The sequence below is a fragment of the Protobothrops mucrosquamatus genome, unplaced genomic scaffold, assembly GCF_001527695.2.
Source record: "Protobothrops mucrosquamatus isolate PMUCROS unplaced genomic scaffold, P.Mucros_1.0 scaffold_65, whole genome shotgun sequence".
Classification (NCBI taxonomy): Eukaryota; Metazoa; Chordata; class Lepidosauria; order Squamata; family Viperidae; genus Protobothrops; species Protobothrops mucrosquamatus.
This window is the reverse complement of record NW_015386141.1, coordinates 336781-360148: the sequence shown is the minus strand read 5'-3', so window position 1 is coordinate 360148 and position 23368 is coordinate 336781. Positions and strand designations below refer to the sequence as shown.

Here is a 23368-nt window from a genome sequence, read left to right as displayed (position 1 = left end):
GGAGTTTACAAATCTATAATATCTTCATTCTATGTGAACAGTACTTAGATAAGAGAATAAAGTTTTATCTGATCAAGCAAAGAAAAGAGCTAGCTGAAAGAGGAAGCAACTTTCTATAAGAAAGATAATCAAAAAAAGAGCTGAATGGGAGTGTCAACAAGAATCAAGAACTGTAGACAATATTTTATACTAAGAAACACCATTGAGGCCCATGGAGGTGAAGGGAGGTTCTAAGCCAGTGGTTCTCAACCTTTTTAATGCCGCGACCCCAACCGGTCGTAAGTCGAGGACTAAACCGGTCGTAAGTCGAGGACTACCCAACTGGTCATAAGTCGAGGACTTTCCCTGCCCGGGAGCACCGCACATGCGTGGTTCCGCCCCCTGCACCGGCCGAGGCGTAGCTGGCAAGTGGCAGAGATGGAGCAGGCCGACCACCAACTGGCCCAGCCCAAGGGAGGTAAGGCACCCGCCGGAAAAGGGGAAAAAATGGCCGACAAAAAAAATGGCGGACAGCCTTGCTTGGCGACCCCCGTGAAATGGTCGATCGACCCCAAATGGGGTCCTGACCCACAGGTTGAGAACCACTGTTCTAAGCCTTTAAGGAAAAAACAGAAGACAGTGCAGAATAGGTGAAAGGGGACAAAAGGAGTTTTAAAAGGAGTTCAGGTAGCAGAAACTTTCAGTGAGGGTAATAATGCATTAAAAAAGGGCACTTTTTTCTTTTTCCTTAGGGGATATGTTACTAAAGTGTTAAACGACACACACATGAAATTCTGTTTACCACCAAGTCGTAAAGAAGTCAAGAGTGCATGCATAAAGGAAAACGGGTTTGAATGTTCAGCCTCTCTTCCACTACGTTACGTCTCTTTTCCATCATGTTCTGAGATCCTTCCAAATAATACTTGGATGAGGTAATATTTAATTTACACTATCATAAAAGATTAAACCACCTGAAAGTTAATAGTCTAACCTAAACACAGTATTGTTTTTGATAGAAGTAGATCCTTTGAGTTTATAGACCTCTCTCTCTCTCTCTCTCTCTCTCTCTCTCTCTCTCTCTCTCTCTCTCCCTTTACAACAGGGGTTCTCAACCTTGGCAACTTTAAGACTTGTGGACTTCAACTCCCAGAATTCCTCAGCCAGCTTTGCTGGCTGAGGAATTCTGGGAGTTGAAGTCCACAAGTCTTAAAGTTGCCAAGGTTGAGAACCCCTGCTTTACAACTTTCCCTTTTATGTAAAGCAGCTTATTATTCCTCTGCCATACCCAAATAGCAAATGGGTGCAAATAATACAATGAACATTTCTGTACCATGACATGGCTATAGAAATCCCTCTTCCTCCTCACTTTTTTTTCTCATAAACAGGAAACATTTTATGTCCAGCAAGTTTTTTCAATGTATTACTAGAAAAATGAGATCAAAATAAAATTATTTTTACTATTATTAAACTGCAAGTTACTAGAACACTTTAGTAGCAAAGCAAATTCACATTACTAGAAAAATGAGATCAAAATAAAATCATTTTTACTATTATTAAACTACAAGTTACTAGAAACTTTAGTAGCGAAGCAAATTCACATAACTCTGTTACATATATCAGCATGAAAAATAATTCTGTAATCAAAACAACATATGTGCCCTCAGTTGTGTATTTTTACATGGGTAACAGAGTTACTGAGCAATAAAAAAAAGTTTTTCTCTACCTGCCTTTTTGTTTGTACTCTTGTATATTGAATGCCATGTGCTACTTTCTCTAAGGCGAAAGTAACCTAAGAAATACATTTTGAGCCTTTTCTCTTATATGCTCTGAAATATTTTGTGGTATATTATGCATATTTTTTTAATAATATATTTTTTCTTTGGTGATTCTTTCTGTAATGCACTGAACACCTGAATGTTTAAATTCACATTTTAGAAACATAATTATATATTGCAGGAATTGTGTTATAAGCTCAGTTTTATTGTGTAGATACTATACACTTTAAGTGTTGTCAATATCTAAGGCCACAGCTAGTGAGTTGCCTGAAACTTTGTGTAGAGCTGTAGGAGAGGATAGTTGAAACCAGAAATGTGTAGATTGCCTGATTATTTGAGATTAAAATTTGATTTTCTGAGCTAATGTACTTTGCATTCAACTCTGAAAATTAGATTGTATGATTTTTTAATTTTTATTTATGAAGAAATTCCAATTTTAACATTATTTTTCATTGTCCCCCCCCAGAGGAGGTCGCAATGTGACTATACATGGGAAATATCTGAGTATTGCAGATGAAGTTATTTTAAGTGACTTTCCACAAAACCTAATGGTAGGTATTGTATATTTTCTTTTTCCTCCAGGTGTCTCTGCCTTTAAATGAATCAAAATGAATATTGTGGCCAAATGTATTGATAGTGCTTGTAAAGAATTTAGATTTATAAGGCCACTCATTCAACATATGCATCTGGATGTTGAACTACAATTAAAATTAATAATAAAAATATCAACAGAAAACAGGACAAAACAAATCACACCAGAGGCAACATGGATATTAATATCCACAATCCCCTAAAAACAGGTTCTCTAACTATCCTGTCCAATGCCTGAGAAAAAAACAGACTTTATAGAAAGCCAGTAGATCAGGGCCATCCAAATTTCAGGGGCTTATGCTTTTCTACAAGGCAGACAGAGAAAGTGCTTTGTAGGTCTCATCAAATGACATCTGTCGTATGCAGACTCTGTGGGATAGGCAGAAATAATTGGGCACAGATGGTTCTCCCATGTAACCCAAACTGTTATGAGAGGTTTTATAGATGATAACATGAACTTTGAATTGCACCGGGAAACTTACTGGGAATCAATACAGCTTGGATAGTAGTGGGTGAACACAGATGTGACTGTGTAGTTCTTAAGGAAGTGTCATATTGCACAGCATGTAGCAGTAATCCAAAAGGGCATTCATTGGGGAACAAATGTTTGAGCTGGACTTCCCAATCCAGAGACTGATGCAATTGCCACACAAAATTTTGCAAGCCATGCCTACCACATACTTTTTGAACAGGATCCAAAATCTAGGATATCCCCAAGTTGTACGCTAGTTCTGACTTGGGCATTGCAACTTTCTGGTGAAAGAGAAGTTCCCTGAGGATGGGCTCCAGCATAAGTCTGAAAGTTCGGAAGATTAAACCTCTGGTCTCAGTGACCAACCCAGATTGGATCCTGCAACATTATCCTGTATTATAGTTGCTTTCATTTGTGAGTACAACCCCATTTAAAACCAATGTGGAAAATCCACAGCTTGGACTTGGGAATCCTAAAGCCCACAGTTAGTCAGTCACTCCTACTAGAATTTAACCTAAACCTATTTCTTCTCCATCCAAGCTTCTACAGACTTCAGATACTGAGAAAGAAATTTGAGAACATCCTTGGTTGGTTGATATTGAGAGGTGCAGCTGATAAAAACACTCAGCTGTACCTCTCAATCCCTGACTGACCAAGCATAATGATGATACCTGATCTTGTGCCATTGGATGACCACATTCAGTGGCTCCATAAAAATGTTAAATAAGAGTGGAGAGAAGCAAGGCCCTTATGGGGACCTGCACAACAGAGCTTATCAGCACCAACTGGAGCCAATTCTGGAGAAAGGAACTCTTATGCCCTGAGCCAGTCCGGAATGATGCTAAGTAACTTCCCCTTCGTCCCAGCAAGTAAAAACAGTTTTAATAGCTTATCACCATCTCTAAATAAAACATCATCTGATTAATGGTTTTGTGTTAAATATCAAATCTCGATGTGAATGTATTTTGTATTTGTGTGCATATAATTTAAAACAGTTATGACTCAGTCTACAAGTTAATTAGGCTGCTGATGGCTCAGTGGTGTTTTAAAATGTATGTGAATAAACGTATGAATATATACTGTATATGAGCAATATCAAATCTCACTGAATTAAGTGAAGTTTAAACATTTGAACTGTGCATAGATCAACATTTAACAGTAGTGTGTGTGTGTGTGTATTACTATAATTTATAATTTTCTCAATACTGTTTTTTTTTAGCATTTTACTTGCTACAAAAATAATTTTGAATGCAGTTTTACAACCCCAGCTGTTAAGGTGGAGAAAGGACCCAAGATTATTAACATTATTCTTAAAGTTAAAAATATTAATATATCTTGCGTTGACTTTCAATATTATCCTGATCCTAAATTTCTTCATTATGAACTCATAACTGATTTGGAACCTGACCTGGAATTGAAAATACATGTAAGTTATGGGCTTTTAAGTTCTTTGTCTTAAAACTTCTCTTTTAAACAATTTTCATTGTTTGGATTTTATTGTATGGTTCATTCTATTTTTTTTTTATTTCTTTCTCTAGAAAAAAAAAGACAACTTAAATCTTTCTAGACATGAACTTGAAGTTTTCTTATCTGATAACAATCTGATCAACATAACATTCAATGTCCAAAATATTTCAAAAACAGCTACTCGTAACATAATACACTGTAGAGCTAGACAGGAAAAAAACCTTATCAGCAAGATTAACAAGTCAAGCATGAAAGTTTATGTGAGTAAATATTGCATTGATTGCATATTTTTTGTTTGTTAAGTTTGTATTATTAAATTTTATTCTTAAAAATATGTCTCTGAATTTGTAAATCATATACTGATACTTCAAAATTAGATTTTTCCATATGCTAAATGTTTATGTCTCCTTCCTGGAAACAGTCCTTGGCATTATGTACATACAGATAGAATTACATTGCTTTCAATGTGAGTAATGCTTGAATCTAAGCATTTTAGAATCTAAGCATTCATCTAATCTAAAACTCTTAAGCTGTGCATAGTCAAATCCAAAACAGAAAAACACTTTGGATCTGATATGGATGTATATGCTATATTTGTCAGCACACCTTAGAGAATCTGTACTCTTCCTGGCTCATATGAAATATACATATTGGCCAGTGTGGTCCATGGAAAATACACATTTAGGATTTGGGATGTTCAGGAGCTATGCAGCACTGTGCAAGATCAGGAAAAAGTGTAACCTGTTTTAAGTTCAATAGTTGAACAGTTACTGATCCCAAGGCATTTCCCCTGTTTTGGATAAAATGCTGCATATCTCTAAAACGAAATTATATCTTCTGCTTTTCTCTCAGTGTTGCAGTGTCAATGCAATTTCTCAAACTGTGATGTGTCTCTAGTATTTTTTTAATTCAAGATTTTTGTCAGTTGAGAAATACCTTTCAGATGCTGCATGAAGGCACATAGCAAAAGTTATTCTTATGGGAGCAGGATTCTATAAGCAAGCATTTGGAAGCTTTTGTTTTGTTTTGTTTTTACTTAGAACATTTCTACACATTCCATACCAATCAAAATAAATTCCAGACTCTTTGTAACTTCAGCGTTGCATAGTATTGATTTATTTCTGTCTCAATTATGGAGTGTATGATACTGCAGAAAGCTAGGATTGTTCTTCTGGAACATTATTTCCTTATTGAAAATAAACTTTCCTGATTCCGGTTCTGGAACTGGAATGCTAACATGGTGGCTTTGGGGTACTTCCTTAACAACAGCTGCTAGTGCTGAAATTGACAAAAGTTTATTTTCTCTTTATCTTCTGCAAAGTTACATGTGCCAAGTAACTGAGAGGGTTTTCCTCCCCCCCTCCTTTTTTTTCCTTTCCCTTTGTATGGGATGGTTCTGGAGGGATTTTCATTACTGCAGGACATGTGTAACAGTCATTTTAATTCCTTGTTCAGCATTTTGAGGGCAGACGCTAAGATGATCATGAATCATTTTTGGATGACTTCTGGAGGTTTAGGAAGTGAAAATGGTGGTAGTGTAGACATGACTTCTCTTTTGCATCTTTGTGACTAAAAATAATCAATAGTAAACAAAATTGACTTAAGATTTCATTTTTATTTACTGAAATAGCCCTAGGGGGAAAGAGAAGGAGAAGAGGACTTATTTAAACCTATTTCAGTTAACCTATGTTGAAACTAGCCACAGGTGTGTAGCTTTAGACAGACAATTCAAATCTAATCAAGGAGATACATGTCAGATTGAATTATATCTCACATTGTATCCATCGCTCATATATTTGCCTCTAATTTCCACTATTTCATTGGCTCTTCTTCCATAAGGAAATAGCCTTTTAGTAACTTTGTTGCTGTCCTTTCCTGCTTCCAGTTATTTGATAATATTAGCAAACTTGGCTAGCAATTTACCTATCCCTGGTTCCAAATCATTATGAAAAAAATCAAAAGGTATGAAAATCAATATAATGCCTTATAGAATTTTTCATTTCTTCCTCTGTCTCAATAATTTCTTTAATACTTTTCCATTATTTTACTAATGAATTAATAAAGTGCTTAAATAAAGCACGGAAACCATATACCAGATTTCACTAATCATGACATATATTATTGCAAAACAATCCTGTGCTTTTAGCTATAATTGGACAATATTTACTTGCAGAAAATAATATCTGATAGAATAAAGTAGCATTACATTTCTTTTCTTCTGTTTTGCAGGTTATATAAAAGTGTATTATATCTTGAACTATACAATTTAATATTACAGTTAGCCCTGCGTTTTTTCTCTTTTTCTGTATGCTTCTCTCTCTCTATAGAATCTCAGTCTTATTTGCCCACATAATTTCTCTGCAATTTTCCATATAACCAGGAAACTAATTTGTTAAATTAACAGAATATCTACACACTGAATATTACAAGTAATCTGCATTTTTTATGCTTAGAATATAGGATAGCTGCTCTTGATTTTGAGAGAGGAGAAATGCTTGCTTGGACTCTGTTTATGTTGCATACTATTCCATAATTGGGAAAGATCTCTCATTGCTTAATTGGAAAGTAAATTCTATCTTTCAATAATGCTTTTCTTGAATGCTCTCTAAGTAAAAAGACAAGATAATCAAATAAATTTAAAACATTACTATCAACTATTTTAGAAATTTAAAGAGTATATCAATTCCTTTTATCTCTGTAACAGATTCAATATATACTGACTGCAGTCTTCTATAAATATATAATATATAAATAATATACATTATTTAAATCAATGTCATATTTATCCATAGGTCAAGGTGGGGAATTTTGTGTATGAAGTTCCTAATGAAAACAAGAATTATTCATTCTTCTACATTCTTTTGTTAATCCCAATAGTAATTGTGGGTAAGTAATTGCATACTTATCTCTGTCCATTAATTTGTTACGAAACAGAGTTGTATAAGATAACCAATGAAAATAAACTAAATGAAAATAAACCAAGCCATTTGATATAGCTCAAAGCACTGCTGATCACCAAAACCATCAGCTAAATTCACTCAGAGTCATCAGAGAGCACTTTGCCTATAATCATCTCACAACTCAAGAAGTTCTGCTTATACTGTATCTGACTAATGATCCATCCTATTATTTTCTCTCCCTTGCTATATGCAAAACCTTTCCAAAGCCTCAGACTGAGTTATATAAATTCTTTAGTTCCATCAGCATAATGAACCCTGTTGACTGGTGAAAAATATTTGTAGTTCGTCTGGGAGATGTTGGTGGTGGTTTGTTCTCTGGGCTTGTTGTTTAGTTTCTGAATGTTTCTTCAACAGCTACTCAAAACCTTCATACTCCAACACACATTACCCAGACCCCGTCATACCACACAGTCAGCCACAGCATGGAAACAAACTCTACCATACATCAAAAGAGTGTCAGAAATGGGGACCAGAATTCCTCATCCTCTGGGAATAATGGCGGTCCACAAACCAACATCAACACTCCAACAAGAGCTGTCTAGAGCCAAGGACAAAGTACAGAAAGAAGAGAACAGCAACATAATCTACAAGATCAAATGCAACAACTGCAACCAATTCTTTGTTGGACAAACAGGATGACAACTGTGCACAAGAATCCATGAACACCAACTAGCAATCTGTCGACATAACCACAAATCCCTGATCTCGACTCACATCAACACTGAATAATACCAGTTCAACTTGGACAGAACAAAAATTATTGGTTATGCCACTATATGCCACAATTTGTCAAAGCCTGGTCAATCAACAAACACATCTATCTGCAACCAGCCTATGATTCTGTAAGAAGTTGGATCAATCGAGAGATTGGCGTCGACCACCAGCCAACTCACATGATGTCCAGTCAGAGTGACCTCAGCACCAGATGACCCTCACACAGTGTGACTAGTCGGTCACGTGACTAACTGACCACATAAGATTTATAAAATCAGAAGAGAACTGAAGCAAGACACTTCAACCAAAGTTCCGCTGATGATGTTACCTAATGTGGTGACAGAACTTTCAAAAATTAAACCACAAACCTGGAGAACAAACCACCACCAATACCCCATGGATTATCCCTTCTAGGCAGAGGCCTCCAAACCTTGTCAAGATTTGTGATGGTGTGGGATGACAAAAAGGAAAGCATTTGTAGGAAAATCCTATTCCCAAAATTTTGAAGAATGCTTAGGGCTTCTATTACTAACTACAGTCCTATTACTATTCTTTGTTTTTGTAGTGTGCAGATACTTTTAATGTATTGATTTAAATACATTAAATACATTGCATGTCAGTTTAAACTTGGCCATTCTGAACTGCACCAGTTTTCAGATATTTTAAAATGCTATTTTTGTCCTTTTAAAACAAATTATAAATATATATTTATTAGGACAGATGACATGTTAACACCTCTGTGTTAGCTTAATGTTATTTTTTTTTAGTTGCATTTTTTGTCACCCAGCGAAAGTCCAAACAATTAAATCGAAAATTGAGTGAACATCTGGAGCTATTAGAATGTGAACTTCGTAAAGAAATACGGGAAGGTAAATTTATATCTGCAGAATGCATGTGAATGAATTGACACTTGGATGTAAGAATTCCCAGAATTGTTGCATTATTTTTATGCAATTATTTTATTATTATATCAAATACAGAATTTTGGTTTTGTAAATTACCCCACCACATTATAGAGTTGTGGAGGAAGCATCTTTTTCCTCAAAAAACCTTTAATATTCTTTAATCCTTTCATAAGCTGCCTTTACTGTTGCAATGCTTCTGTGTTCATTTTAGCCAATCTCCCCTTATTCGTAGGAAACAAGAACTATATGTACAAATAAACAAACATAGACTACAAGGTCTACTCTAATAGAAAGAGGTCAGTAATAGATAAATCTATGCAGACCTTGCCAGGATCACAAATAATACATAAAGAAATTTGTTAGAATAGACAAATGGTTTATGCATTTGCAATAATGTTAAGTTTAGCTACACCTAAAAGACCTGATTTCCCCAATTTAATGTAACAAAAGCCATTCCCTAAATATCTCATACTAAGTTTTTTGCAGATAAACAGAGAAACTATTTTTATGTGTTTATCTTAAATCTTAATGTGATTGTAGGAGCCTGTTCTGACATGTAATGCATGGTTGTCTTTATTGGGATTTGGATTTAAACTTTTCCACAGAGTATTATTGCTAATCTTACAATAAATAATCATTTGATATCCCTGAGTTAAAAACTAATAAAAAAGCACCACATTCTGCTGAGTGCTACTTAGGCTTTCTAGTTACCTAATCTTCTCTTGATGATCAACATTTAATGGAAACTGCTATTTAGTTTCTTGGTCATTACTGTGTTGTACACAAAAATGTATTTTAAAAATCTGCCTATTAAAAAGATACAGTCAGTTTTGCATATTCCACAGAAATAAACACATCTACACAAACATACGGACAAAGGCACATATTGATAACCATTCCTTTCCTTATCATTCTTTTCCAGAATCACACTGAAAACTGTTACTAGGATGTTACATTATAAACATCAACACTACAGTGGACTTTTTTTTTCTTTTATAGGGTTTGTTGAACTACAAGTTGAAAAATTGGATATAATTGATAGTTTTGGAACAATTCCATTTCTTGACTACAAGCATTTTGTTCATAGAACTTTTTTCCCAGAGGTAAATGATTATTTGTCTATAGTAAACAAGTAATTGAAATAATGTATTTCAGTTTTTTAAATTTAATCTACAAAAAATAACATCTGGAGAAAACAACCAACGTTTCACAAATCAGATAGTTGATAAGGATCTGCTTCAAATTTTACACTGTTTTAAAATGCTAAAGGGCATTCAGTTTGTAACTAAAAAAGTTTTTCTAATTCATCAACTCACTTGCAAAGCATCATCTTCCTTTAATGTGGTAGAATATGGAGGTAATAAAAATAGAAAAGAAATTCAGGGTTCCCTCCCATCTTATGCAAATCTTTTGTATTAAAGAAAAAGCACAAATACTGCAGTGTTTTAGATCAGGGATCTCCAAACTTGGCAAGTTTAAGACTTATCAACTTCAACTTCCAGAATTCCTGAGCCAGTCTTAAAGTTAGCAAGTTCTTGTTGATTTCTTCATTGTTGAGTAGCCATAACTTAGAACTTTCCAGCTACAGAAAGGGCCAGTATTTCCTGGTGCCCCTACACAATCAGATGAGAGACACTTCAGTTTTGAACCAGCATTGGTTTTGTTTTTCTTTTCTTAAGAAATGATTTCCACAGACTGAATGTGTAGCTTTCAGTATGCATCTAATTTATAAGCCTATAGTTTCTAAAAAAATTCAGGTCACTGTATTTTAGAGAAGGAACATTCAGAACACAACACCTCATCAAAATCAGCATCATTATGCTCCAAGTGTTTTGAAAATGTTTAATACTATATTCACATTTTTTTTTTTGTTTAGACTATAGGTATTTCATCTATATTTATTGAAGACTCTAATGAACCACTAGTAAGTATAATTTTCATTCTCTTAAGTTTGTTTGTGCTTTTAAAAATATTTCTAAGATATTAGATTTTTTACAGAATCTAGAAATATTGCATATCCAAGCTGGGGACAGATATTGCAAGAAGTCTGAAAAGTTTTACTCAGAGGAATAATGTGTTCCTTTATCTGCCTCTTTGATATTTCTTATAACATCAATATCACAATGGTCAGATATGGGAGATTCCATTCTATACCTTACAATGAGCGTCTCTGCATTTGCGGAGCAGCAGAGGTAGAAGACCTGGCTCACATACTATTTGATTGTTGCTTGTACAAGAGTGTGAGAGACAGGTTCCTCGGTCTATATATCAAACAAATGACTCATTGGGATCCCCATATCAAAACAACTTACCTTATGNCTCTATTTTAACTTCATTTTAGACTGTATTTTACTCCAATTTCATCTTAAGTCATATATTATTCTAGTTCCATTTTAAACTGTATTTTATCAAATTTTATTTTAAATTGCTTTTATTAGACTTTGGTAATGATTTGTTATTGGAACTTTGCACTTTGATATGGCTCAAGGGCTAATCAATAAAGATTATTATTATTATAACATCAATATCTGTAGCAGGATTTCTAAATATCAAAGTATGATTTTTGCAGCTTTAAGAATTAAATATACACCACATTAAAAATAGGTGAACAATAATGTAATTTTTATCTTTCATTTCTTTCAGAGCAAAGACCAGGGTCTATATGCATTAATTTGTAACAAACATTTTCTTGTTACTCTGATTCACATTCTTGAAAAACAGAAAACCTTTGATCTGAAAGATAGGTATGCTATAAAATTTAAATTCTGTAAATTATACAAAATTGGGGACAAATTAACAGGCAAATGTCTATGGAGATTCTCAGTCATCCAGGTCATAGTTATCCCAAAAATGCTTTTTCATGAGGCAACTGGATTTTCTTGTTTTTCTCTGAAGACGTTTCGCTTCTCATCCAAGAAGTTTCTTCAGCTCTGACTGGATGGTGGGGAATGAAAGGATTTATATTCCTTGCAGACAGCTGTTCCTTTGCATTCTTTTAGCGAGTTGTTAAAGCTACCTGGAGGCTTATCTGTGTCTTCAGGGTCACCATTTTGTCCACATTTTGGACAGAGAGGACCGCTGGTTTGAAAGAGGGGTCAAAGAGGTCATCTATGTCAAAATTGAACAGCCCTCTCTCAACAGAGGGGGAGGGATCCAACATCATCTATCTGCAGTCTCTAACACAGTTCTTTCAACAATTCCAAGAAGGTTCCTCACCCATTTGCGCTACTCAGGTGACTCTGAAGACACAGATAAGCTTCCAGGTAGCTTTAACAACTCGCTAAAAGAATACAAGTGAACAGCTGTCTACAAGGAATATAAATCCTTTCATTCCCCACTATCCAGTCAGAGCTGAAGAAGCTTCTTGGATGAGAAGCGAAACATCTTCAAAGAAAAACAAGGAAGTCCAGTTGCCTCGTGAAAAAGCATCTTTGGGAAAATTAACAGGCACCAAATTCTCACGTTTTTGGGGTTAAAATAGTCAAATGTTTTTTGAAAATGTCTTTCTTCTTGTTGATTTCTTCATTTTTTGAGTAGTCAAAATCAGTTCTTCTCATCTTGTCACCCTGGGTTATGATAAGCCCTATAAATCTTATCAATCAATACTTTCACTTTAATCTAGCCTTTGCATTTGGGAGATTGTGTGAATACTTCTCAACTGAAGTGGATGGGGAAATGGGTTTATATTATTCATAGTAAAACCATTTTTTTTAATTTAAATTCAGATGTGAAGTTATGTAAGTTAATTTTCTGCTGCATAATTTGTGTAATTTGAGCCATTAGGTGATTAAAGAATAACCAGTTTTATTGTTTGAACAGTACTCAGGTGTTTATTGATAAGGTTCCTGTCTTTTTCTTCAGCTGTAAAATAGCTAACAGAGTTTACATTCATAATATTCAGGTTCTTAACTCTCTGAACAGTGCAGACTTTGTTTATATTTGTAGTCTTGATTGGTGACTTTTCCAATCAATGGTCTGCTCTTAGATGTACTAGGCTACCTTTGGTTATCAATCCTTTCTGTTAAATAGACCCTTTATATTTAATAGTTCCAGTAATCATCTCATGCTTTTGTATGGCACATGACAAAATGTGGGTGAGTTTGGATCAAGCTGCTAGTATTATTGTAAGCTAATAATCAAATTCCTAATGCTCAGAGTTATTGTTATCCTGTTTTTTCCCCTCTTTTTAAACAGATGCTTGTTTGCATCGTTTTTGACAATTGCACTACAGACCAATCTAGTCTATTTAACTAATATTCTAGAAGTTTTGACAAAAGATTTGATGGAGCAATCTAGCAATATACAACCTAAGCTGATGCTGAGGCGTACAGAATCAGTAGTAGAAAAGCTGCTTACAAACTGGATGTCAGTTTGCCTTTCTGGTTTTCTTCGGGCAAGTATTATATATTATATGTTTTTGCTATATAACATCAGTGAGCAAGAGACTGATTTATTTGCATACAAATTTTCCTGATCACATTTTCCTGTGTTGCAGCACACTAGGTCTCCTAGCAGTGTTGATCATCCAATCTTGCTTTATTTTGACACTGTGGATTACTGGCACAAGTTTTGCAGATAGCCTCTTATTTTAATTAAATTAAATTTCATAAACTTGGCATTCTGTATGCATTAAATAAATTCAGATTGATACATGAGACATAAGTAATCTATTACTTTAAACATTCCTGAATATTTCCTGCAGAAGCCACTTTGACATGAGCAAAAAAATCTGTAACTGATTGGTAGATCATAACAACTGCATGTTAATTTAATTCATTACATATCATATTTGTTACAAATAGATACAAAGAAATAGCTTGGTTTTAAGGTTTGGTGTGAATTGAATATGCATATTTTTCAAAAACAGATCTGAACTACAACAAGTGGGGCAAGATTAGTACTTCCCCTTCCCTATTTTTTGCACACCACATTCATTAAACAGTTGCAAAGAAATGCAACAAAAGACAATAACTGTATTTCATTTTGTTTCATAGGAAACAGTTGGGGAACCATTCTTTTTACTTGTAACAACTTTAAATCAAAGGATTATCAAGGGTCCTGTGGATGTAATAACTTGCAAGGCCCTATACACACTAAATGAAGACTGGTTACTCTGGCAAGCCCCTGAATTCAGCACAGTGGTATGTTAGCTAATGTCTTTATGACTGGAATCAAGACAGTTTGTATGAAAGAAGCATATATTTCAATAAAGGCTTTGTATAATGTATTCCAAAACTCAAGATTCAGTGCTAAGAAAGGCTGACTTTTTAACTTAATTTAATTGACAGATGTTTAATATGCTTTAGTATCTATTTCACCTACCAGGAGTTATGGAAATTGGTAAAGAATTATCCTATCATTTTAATATATTTTTTGTTGAAGATGAATAAGCCCCAGAATATTGAAAACAATTCCATTCCATAAAAATACCTCCAAGTATTTGTTTTATCTTTTCAATTCTGTCTTTGTGGTAATAACATCTCAACACCATCAACGCATGGCTGTATATATAGATCAGAGATAACATAAAGTTCAGTGGAATTATTTTATCATTCTATGTCTGAAACTAAGCTTAGTGGATTGCACCACCCACAAATCAGTCATTTCAACAGGAAGCAACTTTCAAAATATGTACATAATACCATTCCCTTCTTATCAAGGATGCAGAGTGCATGTTATTCATGCACTAGACAATACAGGTAGTCCTCGACCTACAATAGCTCATTTAGTGACTGTTCCAATTACAACAGCACTGAAAAAAGTGACTTATGACCGTTTTTCACACTTATGACTGTTGCAGTATCCCCTTGATCATGTGATCAAACTTCAGATGCTTGGCAACTGTCTCATATTTATGATGGTTGTGGTGTTCTGAGGTCATACGATCACATATGAGACCTTCTGACAAGAAACTCAATGGAGAAATCAGATTCATTTTACAACCTTGTTACTAACTTAACAACTGTAATGATTCACTTAATGACTATAGCAAGAAAGGTCATAAAATAAAGTGAAATTCACTTAACAACGGTCTCACTTAACAACTGAAATTTTGGGCTTAATTGCAGTCGTAAGTCAAGGACTACCTGTACTTATTGTCATTCCAAAGTTCTACAAATAATAAGAGAGAAAGCATAATATTGAAAATGCTGATAATGGGAATAGAGGAAATAGGACCAGATACAAATACTCTTTAAATTTCATGTAACAACAAAGGATGAAAAATTAAACTTCTTTTTCTATTTTCTCTAAGTTAACTATGGATTATTATTTCTAGATTTAAATATTCAGTTGCTACATTGAAAACAGCAGTACGGAAATGGAATTGTTTAAATTCTGTTTATATTTGATGCACTTTTAAAACTCAGAGAAATCCTGAGTTCATGTTGAGTTACCATGCTATAGGTGGGCAGGGGAGAATTAGAGAAGGAGAGCTATTTATGTGCCTCCATTATTTCTGTGGTGTTATAAACAATTTCCTTCCAATATGCTCAAGATGATCTAAGTAATTCAGAGCTGTGGGGAAATCCAAAAGCTATTCTGATAGTTTGTTCCATCTCAGTTGTACCATATGATGCTCATTTTCTTCATGAGAAAAAGATCAGTTATGGAGAGGTTTGACAGGGCAGTGTGGAACTAATCTCATTCTTTAGTCCTGGAAATATTCATTATCAAATACTATGGGTTTTCTATGAAATTGCTTTACAGCAGCCTAAATCACTTATTTAGAAAAATAAGCTCAAAGGAAAAGAAAGTGAGGGAAGAGAGGAGCAGGTTTGTATTTGTACAGCCTAAGGCCAAGTTGTAGTTTAGTCTGAAGATGGGCAGCAGCATGATCAGAATTCTAATAAGCCCATGGATAACTTCCTATGTGTCTGTAAAAAGCCTTGGTGGTTGTTTTTTCTTTAGCTGTAAAACATAATAAAGTAAAACTCAGCAAACTGTCATCTGTATTACCTAGAATTACTGGAGTTCAGGGTAATAAGAAACACCCTAAATAAATACTACAGGATATAAATACTAGCCATAAATACTACTCTGAAAGCTTGGGGATGGTGGATATATGGAGTTTATCTAACAAAATCTAGACTGGACTGATAGGAAAAAGAATTGTAGAGAATGGATTATGGAATGAAGGAAACCTTTGCCAGAACAAAAGCATTGTGACAAGCAATGTTAGGACATAGAAGTCATAAAGAAGAAAAGCAGAGAAAGATTGTATGTGAAGGTAATAGTAATAATAATAATAATAATAATAATAATAATAATAATAATAATAATAATAATAATAATAAAGTTGGAAGGGACCTTGGAGGTCATCTAGTCCAACTCAGAAACACACATTCTGTGTGTATCTGAGGAAAGCAGAACGTGTACTTGGGGGCTCATCCAAGAGAAACAAATATGAAGTATATTTTAGAAATCAGCAATGCCACTGTTAGGCATTCCTAATAATCCTTGTTATGTGTATTTTTATCCAGTTTTAACTTTTAAGTAACTTTGAATGAACATTCACACTTTTCTAGGTATTAAATGTTGTCTTTGAAAATATCCAAGAAAATGAGGCCAGTGGTGCTACTCAGAATATCCAAGTTAAAGTACTGGATTGTGACACCATTGGACAGGCCAAAGAGAAGATCCTACAGGCCTTTCTGAACAAGAACGGATCCCTATATGGTCTCCAGCTAGGAGAAATGGGGCTGAGTAAGATATTAAGAGTGCTATGCTAATTATAAATTCAAAAGTAGCTGTTTGTTTTTCTTTCTCCACAATTGTATAATTGTTTTATTATTTATTTTTAATAATATGGTTTGCATTTTTAAAAATTAAAAAATTATTATTTCTCTGCTATTTAACATATGAACTGTAAGATTAACAGATTGAAGTCATTTAATATAATTTATTACCTGAATATGTCTTGGATTTTTTGTAAATACATTTGTGGCTTTTTGCTGAAAAGGCACAATAGAAATGCACCCCTGCTATATTTTTGTTCTTCTGCACTGCTCTCCAGGTGCTTTCAGGTACAATTCAAGCTGACAATACACTTGTCAGCTATAACAAGTGTGTCTGAGATGTGGGGCAGGGCTATATAAACTGAACAAACAAACAAAACCCTCCACAGCCTGGGGCTTTATTTGTAGAACTGCCTCTCCCCAGTTGTTTCCATCTGTCCTGTCTGGTAGGAGGGGCGTGTCGTGAGTCCCATCAGTTACAGAATGTCATCTTGCAGGACTCAGAAAGGGATTCTTTTCTGTCGCAAGACTGGCCGACTTGTCAGAAAGTTCTAAGACATGAATTTGAGTCCAGGCATGGGGGCTGGGAACTTAGTTGGAGTCTGTGAGGTTAGTTGGGCTTTACTCAGTTATCATGTTAGGATTTATACATTGTTGGTTCTTTATTTTGTACTGTGTTTTTTATAAGTTACTAGCCATCCAGGTTGTTACAGAGAAATGGACAGTGATAAAAAAATCAAATAAAATTGATCCAATCATAAAAATACTAAATTGCATCAGTGAGCAAGTACATAGCATTGGCCACAAATAGTTTGTTAGTGTTTCAGTTTTTGTTGACCTAGAATATGTACTGGAAATATCCCCTTCAGCAGTGACACTAGCACAATTGCCTAGTCACTTTGAAGCTTTTCACAAAATTCTACTGTGATAAAGAATTTAGGACAGTGAAGAAATGACTAGGGAAGAAATGGGATACAATTTCAAGCCGCATCTTTTATGTGAACCATACAAAATAAACAGTGCTATACAATAAGCATAACATTTGCTTCACATAATAACATAATAACTTCACAAGAAAAGGCCACTCTTACCATTTTAAAACTAAGCACAGATTAACTATTTTATTTGTGTTGTCAGCTGTTGAGTCTGTTTCCCAAGAAAAAGAACTTCTGGATGTAGATGGTTCCTCAGTGATTTTGGAAAATGGGGTTACTAAGCTGAACACCATAGGTCATTATGAGGTAAGAATAAACATCCAAAGGTGTTGAAAATTTGTCTTTGTTAGGGGGGGGTATATACTAATTTATAACATACATTTTGTGTTAACATACAGAGAATATGTAAAGTATGACATTTGATACAGATTTCAATTTCATGCTTTATTATATGATTTCAGATTTCAGATGGAGCAAAAATGAAAGTATTTAAGAAGAAACAAGATATATCAGCTGGTAAAACAAATACAGTAACTTATTTATATAGTATATTGGATTTTTGAAAATTTAAGTTTCTGATCATTCTTTGAATTATAATTGAATTATCATTCAGACGTTCATATGAACTGAGAATATAGAACTAATTTTAGATACACAGCAATATGATAAGAACTGAATTGTTTAACTGAAGAAAAATTAAATATTCTGTTCTCAATATCGGGCAACTATATGATTCTAAGAAGCTCACTTGCCCCATCCAGGATTTCAATTCTCTCCAAATCAAACAATATGAAAGACAAATTGAATACTACACGCCTTGCAAAAATCAACTCATAGAAGTCCTGGGAAACCTGATTTTGAAAACCTAATTGAAAACCAATTTACCCCTTCCAGATTTTGGGAATACTATTTTCTGATATTTGTAATCAAGCATCTATTTCCACTTAAATATTAATTGTACTAGTTAATAGAAAGGAATACCATGATCAAAGATCTTACCATCTATATTGGTAGTAATCTAAATAGGAATAAATTTAGCTAACCATGCATGTTTTACAGCATTTATCCTCAGCAACAGCCTACTTTCTAGGTCATAGCTTGATCCTTATATGTACATTCAGTTTACCCTTTTCCCCCCTCTTCACTATGTTGACCAGATGGAGAATATTCTGAGGACTATTGCCATCTGGTAAGTCAGCTTAATACCTAGTAATTAGTCATTTGTTTAGCTCCTTAATCGTAGCATTTCCATGAACATCTGTGTAAACCTTTCTTACAGATATTACCAGATGCAGAAGCAGCCAAAGAAACACAGAGTGCAAAACATAAAGGAAAACAAAAATTTAAAGTCAAAGAAATGTATCTCACGAAACTTCTCTCTACTAAGGTGAATCCAAGGTTTTATTTCTAATCATAAAATAATGCTATAATTATTCAGCATACATTCTATTACCTTACATAATGACTTACTTGCATGTGGAGGCTAAAAAGCACTGGGGAAATGAATATATCACAAAACTTTCTATTTTAAATGTAAAACAACAGCATTTTGGGAAGGCTTTATATATAACTGAATACTGACGTTATTAAATACATATAATTATGCACTAAATCATGGCTGTGTACATCCATATATTTGTAAGAAGGCTTCCTCTTTGACTTTCATAAATTGAGAATCATTGGATACTGTGTGTTACACATTGAGGAGTTCTAAGAAGGGCTGCATTCATGACACTTTATCAAATGATTGTGAGGATAAAGTATTTCTGAGAATGGAGGTTGAGTAAAAGCACATATATTGTGTCAATCTTCGTAGACGAAAGAAGAGTTGTAAATGTAATTTGTAAATATGTATTAATATGTCTCCCTGCATGAGGTTCCAGATGTGAGGTTTTAGATATGTTAAGCTTAATTGGAGTGTATTGGTTCCAGTCTTATCAAACAGTATGTAGTTGTAGCTTAAATTGCCTTTTTATTATTTATACCCTAAGCAATTTTTTAATATATATACTATAATGAAATATTTTTTGTTTTATCACAGGTTGCTATCCACTCAACTGTTGAAAAGCTCTTTAGAAGCATTTGGAATTTGCCTAACAATAAAGCCCCAGTTGCTATTAAATATTTTTTTGATTTTCTGGATGCTCAAGCTGAAAATAAAAAAATTACAGATCCTGATGTGGTTCATATCTGGAAAACCAACAGGTATTTCTGTGCTCACTGTAAGTTGGCAGAATATAGAATATTCTTGCTTTTTGGCAGATAAAGGTGTTTGTAGTTCAACTGTGATTAAATAGGTCCAGCTGAGATGCATGAGACAAAGTCCTGGGGGATTATTTGGAGTGAATTTGATTCTGTGACTCCTTATGAAGTGAACAAGACTATTGGCTCAGCCATTTGCCTGTTAAATCCAAATTCCCCTTCTATGGTTAAAGCTGCCCATGAGGTGACTTGTGGTTGGGTATGTGCAGTAGTGTTGGCCTCCTTGAATAAAGGGTGGGTCTATTGTGTATCCTCTCCTCAAGAAACCATCACAGGGCCCAAAAGTCTGTGACAATTATGTCTTTTTAGAGAAAATGATAGAGAAGGTGGTCAAACTTCAACTTCAGAAAACCCTGGAGGAAGCAGTTATTTTGGACCAATTTCAGTCAGTTTCAGGGCCAAGGTTTGGCACATAGATAACATTGGTTGCATTTGTTAATGACCTGTGGTGAAGCTAGGACTGAGGTGGTATATTTATCCTGGTGTTTTTTTATTTATCCGCAGCTTTCGATATCATTGACTAAAGTATCCTTTCAGATTGACTTTGGGCATGGGGTAGAAAGCATATTTTACAGTCTCTTCCTTTCTCTGCAGCTAGTATCAACTGATGTTAATTGGGGAGTACCAATTGAGGTGATAGCTTCTTACTTGTTAGGTACTACAGGCTCTCTTCCCTTCTATAATACATGAAATTATCAGGTTTAACATATACATGAAGCTGCTGGGTAAGGTCAACTGTCAGTTTGGAGTCAGGTATTATCAGTCTGCTGGTGATATTCACTTATATATTGACTCTGAGTTCGTAAAGTGACACCATTAAAGTCCTGGCTTAGTGCCTGCAGGCTGTATGGGTATGGATGGGGAAAACCGACTCAGTCTTGAGAAGACCAAGTGGCTGTGTTTACTCAAACCAGTCCCCCAATACACTAACTTTCAGTGGGATGTACGGTTCTTCCTCATTTGAGATGGTGTGCAATCTGGGGTTCCTCTACAACTGTCAGTTCCTGCTGGAAGAGAGTTTAGTGCACCAGTTTCCTAAATTATGAGGCCCTTCAGACAGTTACTCACCAACCAGTCATTTCACAATCAGATTATTATTATAGCATGCTCTGGATAGGACCACCCTTACAAACCATCAAGAAACCATAACTGTTTCAGAATGCAGCAGAGCAAGAAAGTACTTGGCCTGGCTTAGGCCTGGCTTTCTGAGAGGCTGCTTATCTCCAATTGTTTCTACCCATCTAGTGTGAACAAGCAACATGGGTGTGCCTTAAGTTCCAAAGATTAAATCGTGCCATCTTGTGGGACTAATGAAGGATTTGTATTTAATTATTTCAATATAACTGTTTTAAATATCTTTTTTTGTTTAGTCTGCCTCTTCGATTCTGGGTGAATATTCTGAAGAATCCTCAATTTGTCTTTGATATTAAAAAGACTCCACATATAGACGGCTGCCTGTCAGTCATTGCACAAGCATTTATGGATGCATTTTCTCTGTCAGAGCAACAATTGGGAAAGGTAGAATCTTATTTTTCATGCATACCCAGAGCCTCTTTTTTAAGTTTCCCAGGAAGGAGGGAGCATATTTCAGAAAGGAAGGTGGGGAGACAAGAGGCAGCCCAGCCTGGAGCTGGATAGGTGACAAAGGAAGAGAGTTAGGATAATCACTCCATAGAATCTCCTGTTAGTATAATATAAGTAAGGGTTCAGTCTGTCAAGATTCTGTCTATTGTGTATAAGCAAATAAACAACTGAACTCTGACTGAATTAATCTCTGTCATTCTTGAGTTTAACCTGACAGGAATTCTTGGTACTCTCTGAGGTTGGTTGTTTGCTTGCAGCTGTTTCATTACCCAACTAGGTAACACCAGGAGTACTAATTAGTGTGGGTTTTGCAAACAATCAAGTTTAGAGAGAACCCAGGACTAAAAAGTAAGTCCTATTAAGTTGTGCAGGACTAACTTCCAGATAAGTGAGTTAACAGGATTACAGTCTTCCAAGCACTACTCCTATTGAAAATGGTCTTTTCATCTTTAAATGTGACTTGTTGAAAAAGTATTTCTTGAGCCATGTCCATAGTCTTTGGAGAATATAACTTCATATCTTCTATGTCCGTAGTTTTTTAGAATAGATTCATAACCTGTACAGAGGAATGTATTAGCTTAACAAGCTTAACCTAGCTTCTTGGATATATTATGATGTCTGCTAGACTAGGGTCACCCAGGGGTACTTTCTAGCCAGTTTGGCCCAGTTTGTGTGAAACAATTATTAATTTTTCCTAATTATCAAAAAACTGCAATCATTTTGCATGAATTGCTCTAAAATCTTGTAATGATAGTTTGAGAAAGTTTCTCTGAACAGGTGTATATTTAGAACAAGCAAAGTGGGTTTTTATAAGAAAGGATTGACAGATAGACCACTCTTAAACCAGGAGGGTGCCCAGAGCAGAAATGTGGGAAAAAAATCACACTGTCAGAAGTTGGGATTAGATGCAAAAGCTCTTTTCTCTTCTAGAGCTGTCCAACTGCCTGAAAAGGACCCTATGCTAGCTTTCTGAGCTCCCCAATTCTTCTGTCGCTATTCCTAGGAAAGTTTTGGTGCACCTGTCAAGAACCAGACATGTATTTGCCTGCTGTTCTGGCTGAAAGACTATATTCCAATGACACATTCCTAAATTTTTGTACTCAGAGATTTCAGAGAATGACTGTAAACCTGCAAACAGTCTTATCATGTTCACCTAGATTGCCTGATAGGACTGATGACCAGAACTGATTGTTCCCTAATTTTGACATCACAGAGGCTCCCTTACAAATGAGGCATCTTGCTAACTTTTATGACACGTCTTTTCTTCTTCCTCAAAGGAAGCACCAACAAATAAACTTCTCTATGCTAAGGATATACCACTTTATAAAGAGGAAGTTAAAGCTTTCTATAAAGCAATAAGGGATTTGCCTCCATTGTCCAGAGCAGAGCTAGAAGAATTTTTAATTCTGGAATCACAGGTATCTGTCTATTATTTTTGCTGTAGTTGGAACGTAGATGTATGTTGTAAATGGAACTGTGTCTTACTGTATTTAAAGTTCCCATTAATGGATTTATTCAGACATATATCAAAGACAACAGTAATATTATCCTCTGTCCTTCTATGTTTACTTATAATTATTATTTACTATTTTATGTACTATGGATAATAATAATGGATAATAATACTATCTTTAAACAGTTCCTCAAACTTTTTGTTTTTTTTCTAGAAACATGAAAATGAGTTTAATGAGACCGAGGCCTTGAATAAAATTTATCAATATATAACAAGATACTTTGATAAGGTAAGGTTTCCCCCCCCCCCTAATCATCTAGCCTGGTTAGTTGTGGGCTTCTGAATGGCATAGAAGTCTTTTCTAAGACTTAATAAATGCAAAAATTTAATTTAGGAGAATCCAGAATTCCTTCAGATTTTGCATTGTCTTGTCCCTGGCCTTTGCTGTCTTCTTTGTCTTGTGCAACACTTCAGAAACAAATCTTATTTTTATGGCAAACTATGATTTTCATAAATAAAACACAGAAGTCAATGC

At 34.8% G+C, this 23368-nt stretch overlaps 1 protein-coding gene across 1 annotated transcript in view; it reads left to right on the top strand.

The window, feature by feature from the left end:
• Window positions 1–23368, top strand: part of PLXNC1 (plexin C1) — a 57799-nt gene that overhangs the window by 33915 nt on the left and 516 nt on the right. The window contains exons 12-31 of the mRNA XM_029283478.1: window positions 732–911; window positions 2221–2305; window positions 4037–4243; window positions 4356–4544; window positions 7077–7170; window positions 8726–8827; window positions 9863–9966; window positions 10740–10787; window positions 11507–11607; window positions 13058–13256; window positions 13858–14004; window positions 16390–16567; window positions 17737–17840; window positions 17996–18050; window positions 18692–18723; window positions 18814–18921; window positions 19576–19739; window positions 21167–21314; window positions 22658–22798; window positions 23048–23122. Coding sequence (XP_029139311.1) covers window positions 732–911; window positions 2221–2305; window positions 4037–4243; window positions 4356–4544; window positions 7077–7170; window positions 8726–8827; window positions 9863–9966; window positions 10740–10787; window positions 11507–11607; window positions 13058–13256; window positions 13858–14004; window positions 16390–16567; window positions 17737–17840; window positions 17996–18050; window positions 18692–18723; window positions 18814–18921; window positions 19576–19739; window positions 21167–21314; window positions 22658–22798; window positions 23048–23122 — 2461 coding nt within the window. The remainder of the gene's footprint in view (window positions 1–731; window positions 912–2220; window positions 2306–4036; window positions 4244–4355; window positions 4545–7076; window positions 7171–8725; window positions 8828–9862; window positions 9967–10739; window positions 10788–11506; window positions 11608–13057; window positions 13257–13857; window positions 14005–16389; window positions 16568–17736; window positions 17841–17995; window positions 18051–18691; window positions 18724–18813; window positions 18922–19575; window positions 19740–21166; window positions 21315–22657; window positions 22799–23047; window positions 23123–23368) is intronic.